The sequence below is a fragment of the Medicago sativa genome, chromosome 6, assembly GCF_051527215.1.
Source record: "Medicago sativa cultivar Bolivia chromosome 6, Bolivia_mono, whole genome shotgun sequence".
NCBI classification, from domain to species: domain Eukaryota; kingdom Viridiplantae; phylum Streptophyta; class Magnoliopsida; order Fabales; family Fabaceae; genus Medicago; species Medicago sativa.
Window position 1 is genome coordinate 97,047,493 of NC_140754.1, and position 21,640 is coordinate 97,069,132.

The window sequence follows — 21,640 nt, forward strand, 5'->3', positions numbered from 1 at the left end:
AGGTCCCTACAAATAAGCGAGTTTCTAACCTTGGTCCCTATTTAAATTTTATTAAATTTTTCATCCCCAGCGTTTTTATCCGTTTGTAAGTTTGGTCCTTGCTGTCAAACTGTGCTGACTAGGCTAACAGAATGCTGACCCAGACATGCCACATGGACATTTCAATTGACATGGCTGCCATGTGGTAAATGACATCATATGTTTTTTGTCCCTATAAAATTGGGGTCTTTTAAGTTTAGTCCTTACTTAATTTTAATAGTGCTTTTAGTCCATATAAAAAAATTATGCACTCCGTTTTAGTCTCTACTAAATCTAAATTTGTTTAATTATGCTTAAACTTTTAAGATTTTGAACAATTTTTTGAACAAGTGTTAAGAACATTATGAAAAGTTCATCTGCAAAAAAATATCTCAAAATTTTATTTCTGCGTCCAGATTTTTGTTACTTTTATTTTGAACTTTTGTCTTTTAAAAAAATTCATATTTAATTTATTTCATGTTAAAAAATTCTAAATTTTAGTAAACAAACCTTTTGTAATATTCTAAACATGTATCAAAAAAATCGTTGAAAAATTTAAGAGTTTAAGGATAGTTACAAATTTTCCCATAATTTTTGTCAAAGCCTATCACTCTCCTTCATTCCTTTTTATTCTTCCAGATCCATAAAATATTTCACCCTACAGATATTTCTGGTCATTCCCTGAATTTACGGGAAGAAAAAAAACCAAATCTGTGTTACTGTTTCTCTTTGTTACTACTTCGCTCTCTTCAATCTTCTTCGCTCCCACTCTTTGTTTCCCGATCCGAACCTTAAAAATCGACTGGTTCCGCATCTCTCTCGAAAAGGTTGTTGCTGGATTTTTCAATGGTGAAGATTGTTGAGTTTTTGTGTGTTGAAGTTGACTTGTGATTAAGTTGTTGAAATTGATGTCTTAGATGAATTTGCAAACGAAGGTTAGAAGAGCGTCGCTGGCGTGAACGAGGTGGTGAAAAGAGTAGGAGGAGAGAGTTTAGATTTTTCACCACCTCGTTCACGCCGGCGACGGTCTTCTAAAAACTCTTAAATTTTTCAATGATTTTTTTGATACAAGTTTAGAACATTACAAAAGGTTCGTTTACTAAAATTTAGAATTATTTAACATGAAATAAATTCAATATGAATTTTTTTAAAAGACAAAGGTTCAAAATAAAAGTAACAAAAATCTAGACGCAGAAATAAAATTTTGAGATAATTTTTTGCATATGAACTTTTCGTAATGTTCTTAAAACTTGTGCAAAAAATTGTTCAAATCTTAAAAGTTTAAGCATAATTAAACAAGTAGGGACTAAAACTGAGTTTATAATTTTTTAATATGGACTAAAAACACTATTAAAATTAAGTATGGACTAAACTTAAAATGTCCCAATTTTATAGGGACCAAAAACATATGATGTCATTTACCACATGGCAGCCATGTCACTTGAAATGTCCATGTGGCATGTCTGGGTCAGCGTTCTGTTAGCCTAGTCAGCACAGTTTGACGGCAAGGACCAAACTTACAAACGGAAAAAAACGTTGGGGATGAAAAATTTAATAAAATTTAAATAGGGACGAATGTTGAAAGCTTGCTTATTTGTAGGGACCTTAAACATAATTAACCCTAAATTAAAAGTATATTAATCATAAACATTAATTCTCTAAAAAAATACTATTTAGAAAAAATGGGAAAGATTTCTTTTATTTCACCCTAAATTTCTCACCCTCAAAGTCCTCCCTTCTCATGTTCTCCGAACTCCCCAACAAAGCCTTTCCAAATTTGATCAATGAATTAAGGAAAGTCTTGGTTATAATGAATCTTGCATGTCAATGTTAATCCTTGTATGAATCTATATTGTTTCCGGTTTCTAAACTGTTGTATTTTGGATTTTCAAAATCTATTTTGAAAAATAATTTTCAGCCACTGAAGTTTGTTGGAACAAAATGTGTTTAACAATGAACCTTAAAGAGTTTTGATGATAACAAGGTATTAAAAATTGTAAATTGGACTAGCTAATATTTGTTCAAGTGTACAGGACCATAATTATAAAGTTACATCATCATTGGTTCTGAATGAGCAAATAAAGAGCAAAGGAAACAACAAAAATTTGAAGCTTGGACGCTCCTGAAGGCAACTTGTTACTGAAGAGAAATAGTGCTCCTGAAGTTAAGACGCTTCTGAAGTAAGAATAGTGCTCCTGAAGACAAGAAGTCCAGAAGTCATATCATCAGAAGCTGCATCATCAGAAGCTGCAGAAGTCATATCATCAGAAGCTGCATCATCAGAAGCTGCCTCATCAGAAGCTATTTCACCAGAAGCTGAATCTCAACTGGATTTGCAAAAGATTCAAGAATTGAAGAATTATCAATGCAAAAGCTGTCTATTGGATTCGAAAACACAAACAAAGGATTAGTGGAATTTTGCAACGGTCATTTCAAAGGTGTTTGAAGGCATGTGCTTGCAATTTGGACGAAAGCGTTGACATTGTACTATTGTACGAATTGTACAGCCACGTTCTCCACTACTCTGTTTTGTGTCCACGCTTCAAGACAAGAAAACAGCTCCAGAATACGGTCTCGCCTGCATATATGTTCCTTTGGATAAGGAATGGATTTCAAATTGGTTCTTCATAGGACAACAACTAAATCAGGCAAAAGATCATTGGTGAAAGATCAAGCTTCAACAACGACTCTTTGGTGTGCTGGCAATTTCACAACGTCTCTTTCACACCTCTATATAAAGGAGTGAAGACCTAAAGATTTGGTAATGCAAGAACGCTGAACGAAAGACTCACAAGATTTTCACAAGTACCAAACCTCTGCTGAAATTGTTCTGCATTCACTTAGAATTTCTGTGTCTCAAAGTCATATCTTAGAAATTCTTAAGTCCATTGAGTCTGTATCTGATTTGTATTGAGAGCACCTCTGATTGTATATCAAGTGTTCAACCTTAAACAATTTTCTGTGTAATTTTGTTTAGTTAGGAAGTCTCTTGCAGTTGTGCTTGAGCAGGAAGTCTCTTGATTGTGTTCTTGAGCAAATGAAGTCTCTAGCTTGTGTGCTTGAGCAAAGGAAGTCTCTTGCTTGTGTGCTTGAGCATTTGTAATCAGATATTACTCATAGTGAAATCTCCTTGGAAGTGCAAGGGGGACTGGACTACTTCCGGATTGTGGAAGGAACCAGTATAATTGCTTTGTGTCGTTCTTCTTCTCTCTCTCTGTTTTATTCCGCTGCATTTAGATTCTGATTATCACTTCAGAAGCTGTCTCACTTAGCTTCTGATCAGTGTGTTCAGTTTTTAGGAGAAACGAAGAATTTTTCAAAACACAATTCAACCCCCCTTCTTGTGTTTTTCTCACCTTCAATTGGTATCTAGAGCCTTGGTCTGTTGTGTAACACTTAACCGTGCAACAGTCAAAGATCTGAGAAAAACATGTCTACTCCTCCTCCTACTGGTCCTAGTGATACTAGCTATAAAAATGTCTCACATGATTACAGTGATAGTAAGAAAACCAGTGTTGGAAAAGTTCCAAAGTTCAATGGAGATGCTGAAGAGTTCTCTTGGTGGAAGACCAACTTTTACAGTTACATCATGAGCCTAGATGAAGAATTATGGGATATTCTGGAAGATGGTGTTGGTGATTTAGTCCTTGATGAAGAAGGAGCTGCTGTGGATAGAAAGAAACATACTCCAGAACTGAGGAAACTTTACAAGAAGCATCATATTATCAGAGGAGCTCTTGTCACTGCCATACCCAAAGCAGAGTATATGAAGATGAGTGACAAATCCACTGCTAAAGCTATGTTTGCTTCTCTCTGTTCAAATTATGAAGGGAGCAAGAAGGTCAAAGAAACAAAGGCTCTCCTGCTTGTACATCAGTATGAGTTATTCAAGATGAAGGATGATGAAACTATTGAGGAGATGTACTCAAGGTTTCAAACCTTAGTTTCTGGGCTACAGATTCTAAAGAAGAGTTATGTTGCTTCTGATCATGTAAGCAAGATACTCAGAAGCTTACCTGCCAGATGGAGACCAAAGGTGACTGCCATTGAGGAAGCTAAAGATTTAAACACTTTAAGTGTCGAAGATCTTGTTAGTTCTCTCAAAGTTCATGAGTTAAGTCTTAATGAATATGAGTCTACTAAGAAGAGTAAATCAATAGCTCTTCCATCCAAAGGCAAGTCATCAAAAGCTCTCAAAGTAGTTGAATCTGAAGAGGAAGAACAGTCAAGTTCAGATTCTGAACCAGATGCTGCTGAAATGGCCATGCTCTCAAACAGACTTCAATATCTGGCCAAGAAGAACAGAAAGTTTCTCTCCAGAAGGGGTAACTCCAAAAGCTCAAAGAAAGAAGATCAGAAGGGATGCTTCAACTGTAAGAAGCCTGGACACTTCATTGCTGAATGCCCTGATCTTCAAAGAGAAAAGTCAAAGGACAAGTCAAAGAGGTCTACATTCAAACCAAGCAAACTCAAGAAGCAGATTAAGCAGAGTTTAATGGCAACCTGGGATGATTTGGGTAGTGAATCTGGATCTGATAAAGAGGAAGCTGATGAAGATGCAAAGGTAGCTGTTGGGTTGGTAGCAACAGCAACTTCAGAAGCTGGATCAGATTCAGACTCAGAATATGAAAACGAGGTATATTCCAAAATTCCCAGAGATGAACTTGTTGAGTCTCTTAAAGAACTTCTTACACATTTTGAAGTAAGAACCAATTAGTTGAAGGATTTAAAAGAAAAATATGCTGATTTGGTACAACAGCAAAAATCAACTCTATTGGATCTGAAAGCTTCTGAACAAGGACTTAGGGGCTTTGACTTCATGTGTAAAACATATGAAGATCAGCTCAGGTTCTTATGTCAGAAGCTACAAGAAAAGTGTAATGAAAAACCTTTAAGTAACCATGAAATTGCTCTTGAAGATTTTATTATATCTGGCATTGACAGAAGCAGAGTAGCTTCTATGATTTATAGCATTTACAAGAACAATGACAGAGGAATTGGTTTTCCAGAAGTGAAACTTGAGAAAACCAATCTAAAATCTTGTTGTGAATGCATCAAGGAAGTTCTGAAAACATTCTTTGTACCAGAAGGGGCTGAGTTGGAAACTGTTGTTCAATCAGAACCTGAAGCTTCTAGTCCTAAGGCTAAGATTACTTCAAAGCCAAAGAACTCTAAGTCAAAGGCTATGATCAAATCTGATTTCAAGACTTCAAAGGTCAGGATCCTGAAAAGATCAGAACCTATTCCTCAGAGTCTGGTGAAACCAAAATCTGGGGTTCTGAAGTCTAAGTTTCAGAAGAAGACAGTTACTGCTTCTGAAGTACCAAAACCTAAGGTGATGGTTAATCAGAAGCAACCCAACTCACAGCACAAGGTACAAGAAGTGAAGAGTAAAGCCTTAAGTACTAACCTTCCAGGACCCATAGAACAATGGGTACCTAAATCTAAAAATGTCAATGATGCAGGTATGTCTAAGAGCAGTGCCAAAGCAAAGATCATGGTACCTAGACAGCGGTTGCTCAAGACACATGACAGGAGACAAGTCTATGTTCCTCAGCCTAACAATGAAAGAGGGAGGAAATGTGAAATTTGGAGGCAACCAGTCAGGCAAGATCATAGGTACAGGAACTATTGGTAATTCCTCTACCTCAATTAATAATGTATGGTTGGTAGATGGTCTTGAACATAACCTTTTGAGCATTAGTCAATTTTGTGATAATGGTTATGATGTGCTTTTTGAAAAACCCAACTGTACAGTAATCAACAAGGAAGGCAAATCTATTGTGTTCAAAGGAAAGAGAGTTGACAATGTCTATAAAATCAATTTTTCTGAACTGGCTGATCAGAAGGTGATTTGCCTACTATCAGTGAATGATAAGAAATGGATGTGGCACAGAAGGTTGGGACATGCTAACTGGAGGTTAATCTCTAAGCTTAGTAAGTTACAACTTGTGAAAGGGCTACCAGACATTGACTATCATTCAGATGCACTCTGTGGTGCATGTCAGAGAGGGAAAATTGTGAAATCATCTTTTAAAACCAAAGACATTGTTTCAACCTCAAGACCTTTAGAATTACTCCATATTGATTTATTTGGACCAGTGAGTACTGCATCCTTATATGGAAGTAAATATGGATTAGTCATTGTTGATGATTACAGCAGATGGACTTGGGTGAAATTCATAAAGAGTAAAGATGTTGCGTGTGATGTATTCAGTAGCTTCTGCACTCAAATTCAATCTGAAAAAGAATCAAAAATTTTGAAAGTCAGAAGTGATCATGGTGGAGAATTTGAAAATGAGCCATTTGAAGTTTTTTGTGAAAAACATGGAATTTTCCATGAATTCTCTTCTCCTAGAACACCACAACAAAATGGGGTTGTAGAGAGAAAGAATATAACTTTACAAGAAATGGCCAGAACCATGATTCATGAAAACAATTTACCAAAACATTTTTGGGCAGAAGCAGTGAATACAGCATGCTATGTTCAAAACAGGATCTATATCAGACCTATTTTGGAGAAAACAGCATATGAACTCTTTAAAGGAAGAAAACCCAATATCTCTTACTTTCATCAATTTGGATGTACATGTTACATTCTGAACAACAAGCTCTACATAAAGAAATTTGATGCCAAGGCCCAAAGAGGAATCTTTTTAGGTTACTCTGAAAGGTCAAAGGCATACAGAGTGTATAATTCAGAAACACTGTGTTGAAGAATCTATGCACGTTAAATTTGATGACAAGGAGCTTGAAGATAAAACTTCAAAGCAAGGTGAAAGTTTTGCAGAGATACAGGTTCCTGAAGCTACTCCAGAACCTGATCAGATAGCTGAGTCTGAAGATAGTCCAGAAGCTGAACCCACATCAGAAGCGCAAGATGAAACTGCTTCTGATGAAGCACAAGATGGCTCACATCAAGCAGATCCTCCCAGAAACACATTCAAACACAAGTCTTCACATCCTGAGGAGCTAATCATTGGAAACAAAGATAGTCCAAGAAGAACAAGATCACATTTCAGACAAGTGGAGTCAATGATCGGACTAATCTCAATGATTGAACCTACAACAGTTGATGAAGCACTTTCAGATGATGGATGGATCCTAGCTATGCAAGAAGAGTTGAATCAATTTCAAAGAAATGATGTGTACCCAAACCTCAGCACAAGAACATTATTGGAACAAAATGGGTATTCAGAAACAAGCTGAATGAGCAAGGTGAAGTAACAAGAAACAAAGCCAGGCTTGTTGCACAAGGGTATAGTCAACAAGAAGGCATTGATTACACTGAAACGTTTGCTCCAGTTGTAAGATTGGAAGCAATCAGGTTACTTCTTTCCTATGCAGTTAATCATGGCATAATATTATATCAAATGGATGTCAAGAGTGCATTTCTAAATGGTGTCATAGAAGAAGAAGTGTATGTCAAGCAACCTCCTGGATTTGAGGATATTAAATATCCTGACCATGTTTTTAAACTGAAGAAATCACTATATGGCTTGAAACAAGCTCCCAGAGCTTGGTATGATAGACTAAGTAATTTCTTAATCAAGAATGATTTTAAAAGAGGACAGGTTGATACTACACTCTTCAGAAGGACCCTTGGGAAGGATATTCTTGTTGTGCAAATATATGTTGATGATATAATATTTGGTTCTACTAATGCATCTCTTTGCAAGGAATTTTCTGAGTTAATGCAGGATGAATTTGAAATGAGCATGATGGGAGAACTGAAGTTCTTTCTTGGCATTCAAATCAATCAATGCAAAGATGGAGTCTATGTTCATCAATCAAAGTACACAAAGGAGCTTCTGAAGAAGTTCAAACTTGAAGATTGTAAAGTGATGAACACTCCAATGCATCCTACGTGCACCTTAAGCAAAGAAGATGAAGGAGCTAGAGTGGATCAGAAGCTGTATAGAGGTATGATTGGTTCTTTGTTATACCTCACTGCATCTAGGCCAGATATTTTATTCAGTGTATGCTTGTGTGCAAGATTCCAATCAGATCCTAGAGAATCTCATATGACTGCTGTCAAGAGAATCTTCAGGTATTTGAAAGGAACAACTAATCTTGGACTCCTTTATAGGAAATCCTTAGATTATAAGCTAATTGGATTCTGTGATGCTGATTACGCTGGTGATAGGATTGAAAGAAAGTCAACCAGTGGCAATTGTCAATTTCTGGGTGATAATCTTATATCCTGGGCTAGCAAAAGACAAACAACTATTGCTATGTCTACAGCAGAAGCAGAATACATTTCAGCTGCAAGTTGTTGTACACAACTACTTTGGATGAAACATCAGTTGGAAGATTATCAGATAACTGCTAACAGTATTCCCATTTATTGTGATAATACTGCTGCTATTTGTTTGTCTAAAAATCCAATTTTGCATTCAAGAGCTAAGCACATTGAAATCAAACACCATTTTATCAGAGATTATGTTCAAAAAGGAATTTTAGGTATACAATTCATTGATACTGAAAATCAATGGGCTGATATATTTACTAAGCCTTTAACTGTTGAAAGATTTGATTTTATAAAGAAAAATTTGAACATGCATTACGTGTCTGATTAGATGTTTGCTTGCTCCTGAATAGGATTTTAGGTTCTGAAGTTAGTTCAGAAGCAGTAGTCCATCAGAAGCCCTTTATTGAGGTTCTGAGGAAAACTCGCTTCTGATGATGACGTCAGCATCTGAAGTCAGAAGCTGGATTTGTTGCTTCTGAATAGTTGAATTAGTGGAAACGTTGGAAGTTACCTTTTAAAAAGTAACTTCTGGCGCACTAACTTGGTAGTTACTCTGTGAACTTCTTACGTGGCCTGTATGTGTTGGTGTATAACTAAAAAGGGCAATGATGATTTTAGCTTTGAAAGTACTTTTCACGCGCCCCCAATTTTGTCATTAATGTTATGTTTGTTTGTCTCATTTGAATTGCAATCGTTTTACTTTTAACACTTTGACAATTCACACACTACTCACTCACAACAAACACATTTGCTCTCAAACCTCTTGCGAAGTAAGCGCATTCTCTCAACCTTAGAACCCTAAAATCTTCATCTTCTTCAAATCTTCGTCTATCATCAAATGGCATCATCAAGTTCGCAACAAGAAGATTCAGTATCTACTTCACGATTGGTCCCGGAATATGACTACAGAGGAAGAAACATGAAATTGGAAGAATGGGATTTACAAGTTCAGATAGAGAATCCAGTGGATTTTGATTCTCTGAGTTTTCATAAGTGTTGGATCAGAAGCTACTTTGAAGAGCAAGGACTCATGCATTACTTCAAAATGTTGAATGGACCAACATACGAAGCTCTGGTTAGACACTTCTGGGTAAGAGCAAAATTTTACAACAGAGCGGCATCCCTAGCTGAGGAAAGTCAGATGGTGTTAATGTATCCTGAATTAAAAGGGAAAACAAGAGAAGAAATGGGTCTTGCGCCGTTTGTTGAGGATGAAATCAGATCAAGTATCTGCGGTATTCCAGTAAGAATTACTCAATGGCAAATAGAAGTTGTTCTTAAGGTTGAAGCGTCTGGATATTACTCTGGAATTGATCTTTCAAGTGCTGCTGAACAACGCATTTGGAAGGAAAGAGCTAACTTGGTTATATACAATTCTGAAAAGGAGAAGAAATATGCTGAATTAAACATGGAAACCAAAATGCTTCTGAAGATTCAGAATGAGGATTTGTTTCCATGTGGTGATAATGAGAAACCAAATTTGGCTCAGAAGGTCTTTCTCCAGCACCTCATCAAGAAGGAAAAGGTAAATGTGCCCAAATACATGTTCAAGTACTTGGTAGAGTGTCTGAAACAGAGTCAGCTGCAGGATAAACCAAGGCCATGGGTTCCTTATGGAAGACTCTTATCAGAGATATTCTATCAAGGAGGTGTCTTGGACAGTTTAAGCAGAGCTCAAGGCTACACAGATCAGATGCTGGATACAAAAACTGGAGCATTCATAAATGCTCAAACTCTCAAGAACATGAAGCTGATCAGCAAGGTCACCAAATTTAGAACTGATCTAAGTGAATCTCATGTCGTGTCTGATCTTATGAGGGATTTTCCACCCATCTGCAAACAGGATCCTATTGAAGTACATATGAGGTACATCAAGGAACACTATGTGGCAACCAAAGAGGTCATCAGGTTGGATGAGGTACCTGAGGAAATGTATGGTGGTACTGTGCCTCTGGCAAAAAGCGGGAGTGTTAAGAGGAAAATGACCAAAGAAGAATATCTGAAGGTTGAAGAATCTGCAAAGAAGGCAAGACCTGCTTCTGTCAAGCTTAAGATTGGTGGTTCTGCAATGCCATCAATTGAAGAAGTAGCTGAAGACAACAACTCTTGTGTAGTCCTAAGTTCTGGTATTGCCCCTGTACAACCAGCTATACCAAAGAGGAAGAGGAAGCCAGCTTTGAGGAGGACCAAGGATTTTCCTCATATCACCATGACAGCTCAAGCTGTTTCTGATTTGGAGTTAAAGGACTTACAAGGGAAGAAGGCAGCAGCTGAAAAAGTCTTGGAAATTGCTGCTGACCTACAAGAGTCTGTAGTTTCAGAAGCCAAGCAACTGATGCTGATGACCAGTGAGTCTGCTAAAGAGGATTCTGATCCTGAACCAGAGAAGGTAATTAATATATCATCAGATTCCGCATCCACACCATTATCAGATTTTGATGACTCTGATGATGATATACCCTTAGCCCAACTTTTTCAAAAACCATTAAAAAGCCAGTCAACATCAACCAAAACCAACAAAAAGCCCTCTCAGTCAACTACTTATGAACCAGTTGGTCACATAATTAATGAGAAGTTGGCTGAAATGGCTGAGCAGAGAGAAAGAGTCATTGATACTATCTTTCGCCTTAACCCTCAACCCCTTAACATTCAACCTCTCAACATGATTCCTCCAGAAAATGTTGAGTCTACCTCATAAAAAGCCTCTGAAACAACTCCAGAAGCAGCTGCTTCTGAAAATGTTGTTTCAGAAAACCCCCATCAACAAACACCTGAATCACATAAACCCACAACACCCCCAAAATCACCAATAGCTACCATTGACCCCCAACTCAACACTCAAACATCAACTTCACCACAACAACCACCAACTGAAATTGAACACTCCCCATAACCAACTCCCATGGATGTTGACAACTCTCAAGTCAATGTTCAAGCCTCAACCTCTATCGCACACATTGCTTCTGACCAGCCCTCATCTTCAAACACACAAACACACTTTACCATTCCAGTTCCTAACCCTGTTCAAGACCTGGAAATCAGTGATTCTGATCTTGAAACCCTTGAACAACCACCCACAAACATCCTGGAATCTGGATATATTAATGCTGAGCTTCTCACAATCCTTAGTCAAATGCATAATCTGGTGGATCAAAGAAGGTCAATTGATCTCACCAACGCATATGAAGACTCCTGGGCATCTCTTCAGAACCGGGCAGCTGAGCTTATTGAAAATGTAAAGGCTAAGTGCATCAGAAGCAAGGAAGCTTCTGTCAGGAATTTAATGGAGCGTCTGAAGCAGAATCTCAGAGTAAGAAGTTCTACACTGCTCCTGGCAAACCAGCCTTTCTTCTCAGAAAAGGACTACTTGACCAGAGAAGCAAGGTTGTGTAAGCTTCTGAAGAAACAGATGGCACAGCAGCAGCAAGAGGCTAAGGAAAGGGAACAAGCTCTTCTCCAGAGGCAACAATACCTTGAAGAACTGTTGAAGACAAAAACTGAAGAAATGGAGAAGATGAAGAAACAACAACAAACCAACCCTTAGTTGCACACCTTAGTGTTATCTTTTGTTTGTTGTTTATTTTAAATTCTTAGTCCTTGCTTCTGAAACCATCTTGTTTTATTTTTCTATGCTTCTGAATGCTTAAATGATTCTGACTGCTTAGCTGCTTCTGATAATTGGATATTCATGTTCATATACTTTGGTCTGATTTATTTAGTTAATTTCTTAGTATACTCTCTCATGTTTGAGTTTTTCTCAAATCTTTTTGTCTTTTATGCTTATTTTTATCTCATTTTTTTTGATAATGACAAAAGGGGGAGTATATGTGACAAGTATTTAAAGGCTCTGAGCCCCATTAACATTAATGGCATTTGAAATTTTTTGAAAAACTTCTATCATTTTTTTTACCTTATTGGTATAAGCTATGAACGAACGAAGTAGTATCAAAATTCAAGTAAAATTAATTGAACCATTCTTCTTATCTATAAGTTAATTCTTTCAATGATTCAATTTTTTTTTAAAGCTCTGATATTTTTATTGTGCGAAAAATGAATTTAATTAACCTGGATAGAACTTAGGGGGAGCTTACAAACCTCACCTTAAAGACTATCAGACTCAGGGGGAGTTTGAGCTTACAAACCTTAGACTCTGAGCTTACAAACCTCAGAACCCCAAAGTCAACTTGTTAATTAGATTAACAACAATTGATCAATTTTAAATACTTTTGTTTGTCATCATCAAAAAGGGGGAGATTGTTGGAACAAAATGTGTTTAACAATGATCCTTAAAGAGTTTTGATGATAACAAGGTATTAAAAATTGTAAATTGGACTAGCTAATATTTGTTCAAGTGTACAGGACCATAATTATAAAGTTACATCATCATTGGTTCTGAATGAGCAAATAAAGAGCAAAGGAAACAACAAAAATTTGAAGCTTGGACGCTCCTGAAGGCAACTTGTTACTGAAGAGAAATAGTGCTCCTGAAGTTAAGACGCTTCTGAAGTAAGAATAGTGCTCCTGAAGACAAGAAGTCCAGAAGTCATATCATCAGAAGCTGCATCATCAGAAGCTGCAGAAGTCATATCATCAGAAGCTGCATCATCAGAAGCTGCCTCATCAGAAGCTATTTCACCAGAAGCTGAATCTCAACTGGATTTGCAAAAGATTCAAGAATTGAAGAATTATCAATGCAAAAGCTGTCTATTGGATTCGAAAACACAAACAAAGGATTAGTGGAATTTTGCAACGGTCATTTCAAAGGTGTTTGAAGGCATGTGCTTGCAATTTGGACGAAAGCGTTGACATTGTACTATTGTACGAATTGTACAGCCACGTTCTCCACTACTCTGTTTTGTGTCCACGCTTCAAGACAAGAAAACAGCTCCAGAATACGGTCTCGCCTGCATATATGTTCCTTTGGATAAGGAATGGATTTCAAATTGGTTCTTCATAGGACAACAACCAAATCAGGCAAAAGATCATTGGTGAAAGATCAAGCTTCAACAACGACTCTTTGGTGTGCTGGCAATTTCACAACGTCTCTTTCACACCTCTATATAAAGGAGTGAAGACCTAAAGATTTGGTAATGCAAGAACGCTGAACGAAAGACTCACAAGATTTTCACAAGTACTAAACCTCTGCTGAAATTGTTCTGCATTCACTTAGAATTTCTGTGTCTCAAAGTCATATCTTAGAAATTCTTAAGTCCATTGAGTCTGTATCTGATTTGTATTGAGAGCACCTCTGATTGTATATCAAGTGTTCAACCTTAAACAATTTTCTGTGTAATTTTGTTTAGTTAGGAAGTCTCTTGCAGTTGTGCTTGAGCAGGAAGTCTCTTGATTGTGTTCTTGAGCAAATGAAGTCTCTAGCTTGTGTGCTTGAGCAAAGGAAGTCTCTTGCTTGTGTGCTTGAGCATTTGTAATCAGATATTACTCATAGTGAAATCTCCTTGGAAGTGCAAGGGGGACTGGACTACTTCCGGATTGTGGAAGGAACCAGTATAATTGCTTTGTGTCGTTCTTCTTCTTTCTCTCTGTTTTATTCCGCTGCATTTAGATTCTGATTATCACTTCAGAAGCTGTCTCACTTAGCTTCTGATCAGTGTGTTCAGTTTTTAGGAGAAACGAAGAATTTTTCAAAACACAATTCAACCCCCCTTCTTGTGTTTTTCTCACCTTCAAAGTTATTACTGGGTAGAATCACGGTCAGGTTGCTCTATTTAAGTCTTTTTGTCGCATTGTCCAAAAATTATGCATGGAGACTATCAATGACACCACCTCCAAGATAAAGTGACTCAACTACAACTACGTCGTTTTGCATTGTAGGATCCATTCTAGAATTACACCTATATTTTGGTACCATGACCCTCAAATATGGTGCTAAACTTGTATCAAAAAAAATATTATGAACACTCAACTGACTACTTTACTATGTTATTGTGAACACTCTTCTATGATATTGTGACCACTCAAATATGGTGCTACCATCATTCTAACATATTGCTTCTCCAAAATATTGAAGGGAAATATTTTAAGATCATTCTTAATTTCTAAGGGACAATATACCTCAAAAAAGACTAAAAATACTTTTTATTTGGAAAGGACATAAATTGTCAAACGGGTTACGCTCTTAAGATCATTCTTTTGGAAACTTATTGTGCGAGAGAGTATTACAACTATGCATCCTTATGGAAACTCCTCAAACACTGTCATTCTTTTGTGACGGAAAATATTTAGGGACCATAACCGACTAAATTATTTTGGGGGAACTAAAAGCAAAATTTGAAATATTTTTGTGGACCAAAAATTTATTCAAACCGAAAATAAATTACCAAATTTCTAACTTCATTGATGTGTTTTGTGCTGAATATGACACCGATTATTGAGTCTGTACGGTTATTATCATCATAGTTTATTATCGTGTCTGAAAAAAAATACTATTTATTATATTAATCATCTCATATTTATAAAATAAGTTTTCTTTTTTTGAGGAAATAGTGATTTTTTTTGTCAGTTGAAGTTTTTAAGTCTGTCTTGGAAGAGTACAAGTAGTATGGTGGCATAATCCATGAATGCAAGCAATTGTTCAACCAATTTTTTCCAGCTTCGTCAAAAGACGAATTTTAAGATGCAGATGAAAGCAAAGAAGCAAGGCAGCCAAGTGACAGAATCCGCGAAACCGATAATCAAGATGAAAGCTATATCTATTTATCTGATATCTATTTATCTGAAATAAACATAATGGAACTTGAACAGAGAATTAACTGACTCGAGAGAGTGCATATAGGATTGAAGATGATAAGATTTGGTCTCAGTTGAAAACGTTATTAGCTCATCAAACCAAATCCTTACCGCATGTCAACGTTCGTTACTTATTTGTAGTATAACTAAACTACATGGAAAGAATGTTAAAAAAAGGAGGCCAAATGAAACATGTTCAGAATTTGTTAGAGTTGAGGAAGCTAAAACATTACCAATTTCATTTGCCATAGTAAACTCTAATAATGACATTGAAAGCAAATTTAAGTTCACATCAATTGCTGTTAAATCTGCCAGTAGCAGCACATCAGAACCTAGTGGCTCCGGGTCAAACCTCAGGCAGCGACAATGGCGGTTTTCTTTGTAACAAGCTATTTCTGTTTAATAGTTATCATCATACCAAATTATAAATTCCACTCATCACATTTGTCTTTCTCTCTTACTTAACACCAAAACATGAAAAATGAAGTTTTCTGATTGGATTGGTCCAATATGAAGTAATGCATATGGTTTTATGAATTTGTAGTCCACACATATTTGGTATTGCTGTGGTAGTCATATACTGTGAGTTATGAGTATTTAACTCAAAATGATTTAGGAAACATACTTTTCATTTACATACTTGTTATCAAAAGATAACTTTTTAAGGCGCAGTGCATGTCCTATAAATCAACATATGCTTGAGATATCCACACAAGTATCAGATAGCCAAATAAATCCACATTCGATACGCACACCTGGAAAAAAACGGTTCAACACATCAATGAGAAAGTAGAAAGTGTTGAAGGGGACTTATATGTTCAACTTCTTTTTCAGCTTTTATATACATCTTCACGTCTGTTCAATAATTTCACACATACAAAGCCAGAATGAGAGAAGCAAAATTCTCCACATCACAGTCATTGGTTACAAATTACAATATGTCGTGAAAGACACTTATCGTCACAGATAACAAGGCCAGCGAAATTCTGGCTAAAGCTAAGCCAGTCGTGGCAAAACCGAACAACAATCTAAAACAATTCTGGCTTTTCGACAAAACATGAAAATTTGACATCAACATATAATTTAACTTACATACAAATGCAACATCAGTTCAAATGCAAGAAACTAATGCATAGATAAATAACACAAATCTGTTGGTTGTGTCACGGGCGAGAAAAGTTACCCGCTCAAAGTGCCATCTCAGCCTGCAAAGCTGCCAATTCATCTTCCTCAGGAGTCGGCTTTGCAGGAACAGGGCGTGCAGGTTGCCTCCCAGCTGGGACATGCACTGTGGGAGCAGGAGCTGTAGTTGCTGGCTGAAGAAGCTGTTCTTCCAACTCAGCACTCTCCAATTCTTCAAGTTCTGCTTCCAATTCGTCCTGTAAAGAACAATAAATTCAGAATGCTACACGGAAATACATTACCACCAATGTAGCACCACCAACACTTCAGATTGAACACATGTTCGGAGTCCGACACGCAATACAGTGCCGATACATGTGGTTACATTCAATCACTTCATTTTCTTAAAATATGATTGGTGTCCATGCATTAGTGTTTTGTATATAAGTACTACTCTGGACTTAAAATATAGGCAAAATCTAACTAATTCAATTAATTATGTTCCAAAACAAAATTAAGTGAAAAGAGAGTATTTAGAAAAGAGAGTATTTTTTTTGATTACGTAAAAAAAATGAGGTTAACCATTTTTCGTAATCTGTCTGAAATTAGTATTTTTTTATTATTTTTTATTATATTTTTTTTTTGCTTTATAATTGAGTCCCGAGAGAGTATTGTACAGCACTATACACAACCAAAAGGTACAAATAATCAAACATTGTGTTTTCAACCAACATAAATAAATAAGCATTTGAGAGAATAACCTCGTCAAAATCAGCAGCTGCACCAATTGGAGCCGACAATGCTTCTTGAATCTGCTTCATGTTCTCGGTCTGTTCATTTATCTCGTCCATGGTCTTGTCGACGTCATCAATATTCCTGTAGAAAGAAACAGAACCAAACTCAATTAAATAAATCATAAATCATAATCAACAGCTCGATTGTTGAAGACTTAGAATCATATATCGTATATAATAGCAATACATACGTTGCTTTCTGCATAGCCTTCATAGTAGCTGCTCCTGTTCTTAACGCATCTACCGTTTCCGTGGTGGCTTTAGCACCTTCTAACATTATCATCTATTACAAAAACCACCACCAGAAGACGCAAAAGAAGATTAATATTCTAAACCATTGTCTAAACTAATACTAAATACAACTGTGTTCACACCTGGTCATGAATACGCAACTGGAAATTACCAAGCTGCTCAACTTGTTGTTCATATAACCTCTTCCTCTTCAAACATTGAATTGCCGCTGCGTAAAACAAAAAATCAAGTCACGTTCCATGGATTAAGTGAAATTAGAATTACAGAAAACTCTGAAGAACAAGTAGAGGAGTTCAGTTAAGCTAGCAACCTACCCTTTTTGTTCTTTCTTTTGGTGTATTCTTTGGCTTTTTCAACTTCTGCCGTGGCCTTTTTAAGGAGTACATTTTCCTTTTTCTCAAGCATTTCTAGTGTCTGTATAATTTCAAAGGGAAAAATATTCAAATTGTGAAATACACTCTCTCAGTCTCAATCTGTAAATTAATGCTCAAAACGAATAGATAAACAGTTCAAGGCTATGACTGTGAGAAGAATTACAAAAATATTTTCTGCCAATATGTTCTAATAAATTGATAATATAGAGATAGATACTAAAGAGTATTTTACTGTAATTTTGTGTGAATTAAGAAAAAAGTTCAAGGGTCTATCTGGATTGTCTTGTTTGAGCTTATCTACTGGCATAAGCACACATGAGGCTGTTTGGGAGAACTTACGAAACAACTCATGCCATGTCCATAAGCTATGTTTTCAGCTTATTCCCATAAACTTTTCAGGATAGCTTATGAAAACAATTTAAGGTTATATTATATGAAAACAATTTGAATTTATTTTAACTTTTGTTATAGAAATAGCTTATAGATAAATCTTTATATCACAAGTCCTTAATTAAGCTATTTATCCAAAATGGCCTTAAATGGGATATAGGGCAATTGATGTATCTACTTATTATTTATTATTATTCAGCACTCATACACAGTTCATAGGCTTAGTGTAATAATAGGAATTAAAGTTGGCATGAAGTTATTCAGCAATAATCATGCAGCAAAATAACAATTAATGATCTTTTGGATTGACTCATTTGAGTTTATCTACTGCAATAAACACTTGTGATAAGTCCTGTTTGGATAAAGAGCTTATTTCCAGCTTAAAGAATTTATGAAAATATGCTGAAAACAGCTAAGTACATGTCATAAGATATTTTCACAAGTTCTCCCTAACACACACGAAACTTATGTCAGTTGATAAACACAAATAAGTAAACCCTTGGCCTGCTTGGATTGACTTATTCGAGCTTATCAACTAATGAGACCATTTGCAAGAGTTTATAGAAACAACTTATAACATGTCCCTAAACTATTTGCAATTGCACCTCATTTCCATAAGCTCTACGCAATACCTTATGAAACAGTTTGACTTTATTTTATCTCTAGTTATACAAATAACTTAAACATAAGCACTTGATTAAATTGTTTATCTAAACAGGGCATTATATGATAAGCATGTCATAAGTTGTTTTCATAAATTATCTCAAACAGTCTCACAAAACTTATGTTAGTTGATAAGCTCAAATAAGTCAATCCAAACATACCTTATTAAAGAGAACTACGAAAACAGTTTATGACATGTCTATCAATTGTGTTCAACTTATTTCCATAAACTCTACATGTACCTTATGAAAAACAGTTTACCATTTATCCATAAATACTTGGCCTGTTTGGGTCGACTTATATGAGAGTATGACTTATGAGACTGTTTGCAAGAGCTTATAAAAAAATTTATGACATGTCCCTAAACTCTCTTCAGCTCATTTCCATAACTCTTCGGGACAATTTATAAAATCAGTTTGATTATTTTTTTCTTTTTGTTATAGAAATAATTTATACATTAGAAATTTTTTTCTTCTTAAAACTCGGTATCTGACCTAAGGACTGACTAATCCAGGGGACCAATCTCACCACCCACTAATAGAGGGCTCAATTGAAGCGGATTTGAACTTGAGACCTAGAGAGGAGTGTACTCTCACGTCCCAAGTCTATGCCATCAAACCAATCCTTATATGATACTTCCTCTGGTCTCAATTATAACTAAATACATTAGATATTAAATGAATCTAAAAAGTGAATTTTTGCTTATAATTGAGACTAGAGCGAGTAAAGGATTATGCTATAAGTACTTAATTAATTCAAGTAAAGATAATTAGGGCCCGTTTAGATTGGCTCATTTTTTAGCTTATGCAAATAAATAGGCTTTTATGCTAATTCATAAGCTTATGCAAATAAATAGGCTTTTATGCTAATTCATAAGTCCTCATTAACGAAAATTATATCTTCATAAACTAACTTGACAAGCTTATGATTAATACATAAAAACTGATTTATTTGCACAAGCTCAAAAATAAGCCAATCGAAACGGGCCCTTGGTTGTTTATCCAAACAAAACCTTATATGATCTAGGATTATTCTTTAACTTATAAGTACTTAATTAAGTTTATCCAAACAAACATGGAGTAATTGCAAAACAGAAAATTATAACTAAATCAAGTAAAATAATTGAATTGATTGATTTTAGATATGCATAGACACAAACAACATAGCATATGAAAGTAATAAAAAAGAAAAAATTAAAATAAAATAAGAAAAAGGGGGGGTATGAATATTCATATTGATATTCATATTGATAAGAAGAATAAGAAGAAAAAGTAGATATAGAATAGAATAGAATACCTCGTTTAATTTGTCTAAAGTGGCAAGAGCATTGCTGGATGTGTCTTGTTTAGGTTTACCGAAAACTCTCGTAAACATGATTAATTAATATTTGTGATCGATTGAAATGAATATTTTTTTTGTTTGGATCGTTGTTGGTGAAAATTGAATCGGTTTGGATCGTGAAAGAAAGATTAGATTAGAAGTTGGGATCTGGCGATCTGGATTGGGTAGGTTGTAGAAAAACCGATGATGACGATGATGGATGTTTGGGTTAGGACAAGATTCCAAGGCGAAGATTGACGAAGATTGAAGGAAGTTGCAAGTGCTGCCTTTATTTCCACGTGGCACGCATTATTACATTTCATTTATTTTCTTCAAGATCAATCACAAAAATCAATAATAAAACGAACCGTCTTTGTAATAATATTACTAGTTATACAAATATGCTAAATTCGGCTAAAAAAACATATGTTCAATTTTTAAGTTATTTTATTGTAATAAATTGGTTTTAAATTTTTTTCGTATCATTTAAATTAATTAATTGTAATAAGTTGGTTTTTAAGTTTTTTTTAATGGTTTAGGGGATTTCAGATCTTAAAAATGAAATTTTCATGGCTTAAATGTTTCAATTAAAGAACATAAGTGTTACGAAAATTTCTTAAAGAACTAGCTTGTTACAATTAATTAACTTAAAGGACATAAGTGATACGAAAAAAACTTAAAAGACCAATTTATTATAATTAAATAACTTAAATAACATTTGGTCTAATTTAACCTAATCAAATGCATTAGTGAAAATGTGTATTAGTAAATGCAGTTGATGAGGTTGAAAGACTTTGGAAGAACGTGGAGAAGCTTTTTGAAGAAGAAAAGAAACACGTGATGATGAAACGAATTGCTCAGTTCAATCATCTTTTGGTGGTTGTTAGATATGTGAAAGAGAACTTCAACACTACGAGAGATATTATTCAAAATCTGGAGGATAGAGTGAAATGTCATCAAAACTATTTGCAAATTTATCTCAAGTCAAAAACATCTTCATCTTCATCGTCTTAGTTGTCATTTTGTCTTTGACTCTCTCTCTTATGAATTGTTGCAACTTCTGGTTTATTTGATTAACAAAACAGATGATTGATTTAAAATGTATTAGTTCATCTTCTTAGTTCATCTTCTGGTTCATCCTCTTAGTTCATCTTATATGGCCGCTTCTTTTTATCTTCAATTTAAAATGGAATGAGAAACATAACAAGAATAACAAAACAAATGATTGATTAAATGTATTAAGGGTCGCGTTTGATGGTCAGGATAGGGAGACAAGATATGATACAATAATCATATCCTGCTTAAATCTCATGTTTGATGCACCAAAGGGATATGATAAAATAAACCATTTTTCTATCATATCCTGACTTTCCTTTGTAATTTCTATCCTGAGTATAGGCTGAATTAGAAATTATCTTGATGGGATTAGAAGATCATTCCTTATTTATTATTCTGATATTCTGCCATTTTTAAAATATTGTCATTTTTAAAATAATGATAGCATGTATTTTCTATTATAATTAATAACATTCCATTTTTATAATATTTAATTAATTATGAGAGCAATTTTTTCATTTAATTATAATGATATCATGTTTGTTATCATGTGCGCATCAAACACATGATATGATTAATGTTTATCATGTTCTTATCATATCTTATCTCTATCCAGCTTTATATCATATTCTGCCTCTATCTTATCCTGACCA

At 35.2% G+C, this 21,640-nt stretch overlaps 1 protein-coding gene across 1 annotated transcript; it reads right to left on the minus strand.

Annotated features, from left to right (window-relative positions):
* Nucleotides 1-15,491: 15,491 nt before the first annotated feature.
* SNF7.1 (SNF7 family protein) lies at nt 15,492-20,190 on the minus strand. Its single transcript, XM_085720273.1, has 7 exons — nt 19,908-20,190; nt 17,499-17,598; nt 17,307-17,392; nt 17,124-17,215; nt 16,900-17,014; nt 16,200-16,395; nt 15,492-15,771 (listed from the first exon to the last, which is right to left on the minus strand). Exons 1-6 carry the CDS (start codon nt 19,983-19,985, stop codon nt 16,204-16,206), a joined length of 663 nt encoding a protein of 220 aa, XP_085576399.1. The 5' UTR covers nt 19,986-20,190; the 3' UTR covers nt 15,492-15,771; nt 16,200-16,203.
* Between the last annotated feature and the right edge of the window lie 1,450 nt (nt 20,191-21,640).